Source organism: Sinocyclocheilus rhinocerous, unplaced genomic scaffold (genome assembly GCF_001515625.1).
Source record: "Sinocyclocheilus rhinocerous isolate Xijiao unplaced genomic scaffold, SAMN03320098_v1.1 scaffold497, whole genome shotgun sequence".
NCBI classification, from domain to species: Eukaryota; Metazoa; Chordata; class Actinopteri; order Cypriniformes; family Cyprinidae; genus Sinocyclocheilus; species Sinocyclocheilus rhinocerous.
Window position 1 is genome coordinate 679813 of NW_015633189.1, and position 6598 is coordinate 686410.

At 39.2% G+C, this 6598-nt stretch overlaps 1 protein-coding gene across 1 annotated transcript in view; it reads right to left on the bottom strand.

Moving 5' to 3' along the window:
- Positions 1-6598, bottom strand: part of LOC107743785 (voltage-dependent T-type calcium channel subunit alpha-1G-like) — a 163081-nt gene that overhangs the window by 75350 nt on the left and 81133 nt on the right. The window contains 3 exon segments of the mRNA XM_016557185.1: positions 1854-1954; positions 2148-2627; positions 3023-3204. Coding sequence (XP_016412671.1) covers positions 1854-1954; positions 2148-2627; positions 3023-3204 — 763 coding nt within the window.

The following is a 6598-nucleotide window of genomic DNA, read 5'->3' on the forward strand; positions in this document are numbered from 1 at the left end:
TATATATATGCTGATTTTGTGCTCAAGAAACATTTCTTATTATGAATGCTAAAAACAGTTTTAATAATATTTTAAACAATATTTTAATAATATTTTACCAACCTCAACCTTTTGAACAGTAGTATATACATACTGTACTGTACATATAGTATGTACAGTATATTAGCTGAAATACATGAAAACAAAAATTATATTTACAGACCAATCCAAACACTTAATGCTCAGTCCTGCATAATTAACCATGTGGATTTGAATGTGGATGTAACATGGTAGATCTTCTGATAGTGAACACACACAGATGGACATATTAAATTCACAAGCTTTTTAGCTTTGGATTTGGTGACACCAATGTATGCTAGTCTGCATGTCATAACAGTGCAAAGTGGTGAGCGCTTGCATCATCTAGGGCTCACACAGGAAGGAGGAGGAGGATGATCTGAGGTTGTTTGATGTTTAATTAGTAAAGCGCTGACAGAGTGTAACATGCAATGCTGAGTTCGTCTTTCCTCTCCTCTCCCTCTAATAAGTGAAGCCTCCATGGAGCTTAATGTGAGCAGACATGCGTTTCAAAAATGGAAAGCACTGGAAAGAGATGAGAGGAAGGGGAAGACCAAGAAGATGCCTAAGGGAGAGGCTAAAAAGTACAGGAGATTTCTCACCCCTTAAGCATCTTAATGGAGGAATTTTCTAGGGCTTAGGGGCAACCTAAACTGAACTGAACGTGAGCCACGGTACTATGATAAATGTGACTCACCTGCTGAAATGACCAGAATATGTTGTGATTTGGATGCTGGAGAGCTTGTGTCTCCAGCAGACTTCTTACTGTAAGTATTTTAACCAGGAAGACGTTTGTTTCGCTGTATACTCTAAGTGAGGACATTTAATTGGCTGTGTCCGAAATCGTCCCCTATACCGTTAAATAGGGCGCAATTTGAAGGGAAAGCCATCTGTAGTGGTGTCCGAAACTATAGTGGACGTTATCGAGTGCACTCATTCAATCCAATAATGAACCACAATAATGAGTGTACAACCAATGTACACTCAACAGCTAGAGAATACACATAATTCAATATGAGGGCCGTACGGAAAGAATTCACATGTCTTGCCAGAAGATGGCGCCTGCAGCTGAATCATCCATCCATTTTTACAAACCACTGGTTCAATGTGGGTACAGCGCATTATACCAATATAAATTTGTTTCTAATTGATTATTAAATAGTTTAAGTTTTATAAATTCTAGATGCCATGACAGAGTTCAAGAAAAATCTTTTCATCATTGCTGGAGCTGCCAGTTTGCTAAGTTTTAGATTATTATTAAATAGATACAAGTACAAACTATGTAAAAGCGGCAGCTCAAAGAGTCAGAATTCACGCACTCGTTTTCATTCACTCCTTCAACTGGACTGTATGAGAGTGAATGAGGGTATATGGGGTGATTTTGAACACAGCTATAGACTTCCAATTAGATAGCCACTTTATTTGTACACCCGTTGAACTGCCCCAAATATCAAATCAGCCAATCACATGGCAGCAACTCAGGGCATTTAGGCATGTAGACATGATCAAGACGATCAGCTGTATTTCAAAACGAGCATCAGAATGGGGAAGAAAGATGATTAAAGTGACTTTGAATGTGGGATGGTTGTTGGTACCAGACAGGCTGTGTGAATATTACAGAAACTGCTGATCTACTAAGATGCTAATCCTGTGGGTGAAAAACACACAATATAAACCATTTATGGCCTCCTCAATATAAAAGGGATCCTCAGGACTGCATTTCTTTACTGACAATGTCTAAGATGGTCTTCTCAGAAGGAAAGACTGTGAGAGCCAAGAAAGCCACAGACACTTACCGTGATTGAGGGGGGAACAGGTAAAGAGACCAGGTGACCCTCTCCCGACACCACTGGGGTTGCTTGTGCTCCAGCCAGCGGTAGAGACGAGCCTTCCGACTCTGAAAGATGGATGACCACATGAGATTACAGGACCAGTAAGTTAGTTTTGCTGGCAGTAGAAGATAAAGTTAGTACTGTTTCCTGTGATCTTATAACAGTGAATTGAATAGAAAAAAAGCTGTGGATATTTGTGATAAATCTATTGTAAGGAACTGAAAATAGCTGTAATAAATCAAGTGTAGATTTTCTCACCAGGTTTCCTTCATCATCTGCATTGTCATCCTCGCTGTGGTGTTCATCTAGAGAAAGTTGAGTGGTGGCTGCAGATGGAGAACTCTTGCCGTTGCTGAGGAAGTTGGGCGGCCGGGCGCTGTGTATGCTGGCGGAACGATGCATGAATGGCACCTGCAGGGTGTCTGGAGGCAGATCAAACGAGCTACGTGTCTCCAGGGATTCCATGCGCCTGTGCCGAGGCCTCTGGCCCAGGGAGTCCGTCCTGGTGAGGGAGGCATCATCACCCTCGGACATGCCCCCGCCGCCTGCACTCTCTCCCGCATCTCCCTCATCGGAGCTGGAATGGCCATCGCCGGACAGCAAGGAGCGCCGTTCGCCAGACTGGTGTTTCTGCCTCTTGAGGCTGGGGGCTCGGCCCAGGCTATTCCAGCTGGAGCGCCTGCTGTTCCAGCTACTGGCTGAACTCCAGGGGGCATTTGGGGAGCTCCGTGCACTCGACTGCAGAGAGATAGGTGGAATACGTGACTCTCAAATAAGACCTCACTGCGAACTGTAAAACCTGTGTGTCAACGTTTTTGTCGAAATCACACAGAAATAATTTAGAACAAAAAAATTGGAACCAACTCCACCACATGTACTCAAAAATTTACCTGTGTCCATAGAAATTATTCATATATTTAAAATATTATAAATTTAAAATATTTTGTTGTTATGTTATGTTATGTAATATTATATTATATTATATTGAATAACTAAATTACCCTACAAGTCTCACTTAATCACCTACAGTAATTGAGAGTAAAAAAATTGATGTGCATTATAGTGCAAAAAAAAAAAAAGGACAGTAGTTTGGATAACTTTCTCTATCATGACAGAGAAAGGTAGCTACTGACTGGAGATTTGTCTTGGCCATTGGGATCCATTGAGACATTGCTGCCTCTGCGGGACTCGTCGCCTAGGGCCGGGTCTCCTCCTCCTGCTATCTTAGGGATGGGCATGGGTGTTGCGGCCGTGTGAGTGATGAGGGGAGGGGTCAGGGTGCTCTTCAAATCCACATGGCCATTGATGGGCACAACTGCGAGTACAGAAAGTATGGGACAAGATAGTATGCTCAACATCACAACTGAAGCTACAAAACATGACAGACAGCTGAAAAATGCATTAGGAAACATTTCAAGAATGAATTTTTCAAGGCAGGCTTTAATCTTCAAAAAGGATTGTGATGCATCATGTCAAAAAGACAAAAAATACAAAGTATAACCCCTTTGTTAGATGGGTAAAAACTATCTGGGATTGCACAGAAGCTAGCTTGTGAATTTCAAAATATAAGAGTGCCTCATAATAGACTTTAGGAGAAGCAAAAAAAACACCCCACAATAGTTTGTATATTAATGAAGAGGAGGTAGAGAGAGTTTCAGGTTTTAAGTTTCTAGGAGTATATATCACTGAGGACCTGACCTGGAGTTTGAACACCACCTGTATCATTAAGAAAGCCCAGCAAAGGTTGTTCTTCCTGAGGACTCTGAGACGTAACAAACTTCCTCAGAGACTGCTGATCAGCTTCTACTGCTGCACAATAGAAAGCATTCTAACATACTCTTGTACAGTGTGGTATTCCAGCTGCACTGCTTCGGATAAAAAAGACCTGCAGCGGGTTGCGAAGATGGCTGAAAGGATTGTCGGTTCCCCCCTCCCAAGTTTGGATGATATCTATTCAAACTGCCTCCTTACACGGGCCACAAATATCCAGCAGGATCCCTCACACCCCGGAAACCCTTTCTTTGTTACTCTTCCTTCAGGCAGACTGCGAACCCCAGAGATGTGGACAGGCTGCAGAATTCATTGTAACCTTTAATAACTTCCAAACTCTGTGCAATAATGACTCCTATGTGTGGACTCTGGAGCATCAATGAGAATTATTACTGTGCAATGTCTCTGGTGTTTTATGGTGCTTTTATCTTCGTATGTTTATATACAAATGTGTGTATTTTTATATTATTTCTTAGATTCCTAGAGTATTTATTTATTTATTTATGGGGTAAATGTATTTTAATGTTAAATGTAAATAATTATCTTTTTATTCTTAATGCTGTAAATGGGATTGCTCCAGCAGAATTTCATTGCATGGACGTGTAATTACAATAAAGATATAACAATAACAAATAATAAATACATGAATGAGCAAAAAATAATAATGACCACAAAAAGTGTTGTTGCAAAGAACACACAAGAGTTTAATATAAAATATAAATGAATAAATATTAGTGCTGTCAAATGATTAATCGCAATTAATCACATCCAAAATAAAAGTTTTTGTTTACAAAATATATGTGTGTGTACTGTGTATATTTATTATGTATATATAAATACACACACATGCGTGTATATATTTTTAAAAATATATGTTTTGTTTATATATAAAATATTTATATTTATATAAAATATAAATTCTATACAAGTATAAATATATATACATACAAATATTTTTTTAAATATATACATGTGTGTGTATTTGTATATACATAATAAATATACACAGTCCACACACACATTGTATGTAAAACATAACCTTTTATTTTGAATGCGATTAATCGTTTTGCAGCCCTATTGTAGTATTATTTATGTACTGTATATATTCATTTTAATTTAATTTTAGTTTTAGTTCGTTTTTTGGTATTTCTATTTAGCTTTATTTTTATTTATTTATTTTATTTTGAATACATTTTTTGAGTTTTTAATACTTAAATTTATTTTATGTTGGTTTCCAAGGCAACATTTCTCATTTTAAAGTTTTTCATCCATTGTTTTCTTTTTTCAGCCATATTTCAGTTATTAAAAAGATTTCCAGTAGTTTTCCAACTTATTATATAGCTATTTTACCACCCCTTCACCCCCTTATTACCCAAATGCATTTAGCCACAATTTTCACCATATACAGTTTTCAAACAATTTCTAGTACTGAAGATTAATCATAATATCTTAACAATATGGTCAGTGCTTATTTTTCTGATATACATAAAGCACAAGAACTCACTCTGTTTTGTTTTGGCCATGTTGTGCAGTGACCAGGTGTCACCCAGCTCCACGTTCTGTAAGGTGTACACCCTCACCCCCACACTGAGCAATAACCAAGAGAAGAGGGGTCTGGCTCTGGATGGACAGCTAAAACATGAAGACACCAACTTGGCCTCCAGCACCATGTAAGTGGCCTTCAGCTGACAGTGCATCACATGCTGCTTCTTACGTGCTGCCAGAAAAAAGGCAAAGCATTTTAAGCTGTAGTACATTTTGTGTTTTTAGTGCTTATAAAGTTAACCCAACCCATATGTCCATAAACCCTCCAGCAGAACCTCTCAAACAGCTGCGTGCTTTTTGTAATTGCTCTGTATGTTCAACATGTGTTACCCTGTGCTTACAGAGTGAAGGATGTGTCCAATAAGGAGGTCCTGGGAATCTTGGTGTCCTACAGAGTTAAAGTGAAGCTTGTGGTGTCTCGTGGAGGGTGAGTATGTCATTTGACACAGAAATTCTTCAGACTTTATATTTGTACAGAATATCCTAACACTGAATCCAAACACTTCTTTGTGTTTTGATAGTGATGTGTCGGTGGAGCTGCCTTTTGTCTTGATGCACCCTAAGCCCTCCGAACAGCCCAACTCTAGACCGCAGTCAGGTAACAGCTCGCGTTAGTCATTATGTCTGCATGCATGTTTTATATATATGAAATGTCTAATATTTCCTAAAGAGATAGTTCACCCAAAAATGAAATTTCGTTCCAAACCTGCAAGACCTTCATTCATCTTTGGAACACAAATTACGATATTTTTGATGAAATCCGAGAGCTTTCTGACCCTGCATAGACAGCAACTGACACAGTCAAGGCTCAGGGGCCGTTTACACGACAACGTTTTCAGCCAAAACCGGGAAACGTTTTATGCGTTTTGCCTGTTCGTTTACACGACAACGGCGTTTTGGGGACTGAAAACGCATATTTTTGAAAACTGGTTTCAAAGTGCAAGTTTTTGAAAACGGCACAGTTATTGTTTCTGTGTAAACACCCAATACGGGAATCTTTGAAAACGGTGACGTCATGCACGTGTGCAGTACATGTTAGGTATGTAGACATGCGCAGTACGTGTCGATTTTAAAGGCAAGCGTGAACAAACATACACAACAATGGCGGAGTACATGGTACTGTTGTTGCTGCTCAAAAGTTTGCTAACGCTTCTTCAGCAAAGTGTGGATTTACTTCACCAATATTACAACCAACAGCGGAGAGGCATCATATACAACATATAATCGTCACTTCCCTACAGGTACTGTTTACTAACAAGGTGACAGCGCCAACTACTGGCCGGGCATACGTAATACAGCGTTTTTGGCCGTTTTCGCAAATATGTGTAAACACGAATCGTTTTGAAAACGTTGTTGTGTATACGTGAAACTTTTTAAAAACGCAAGGGAAAAAC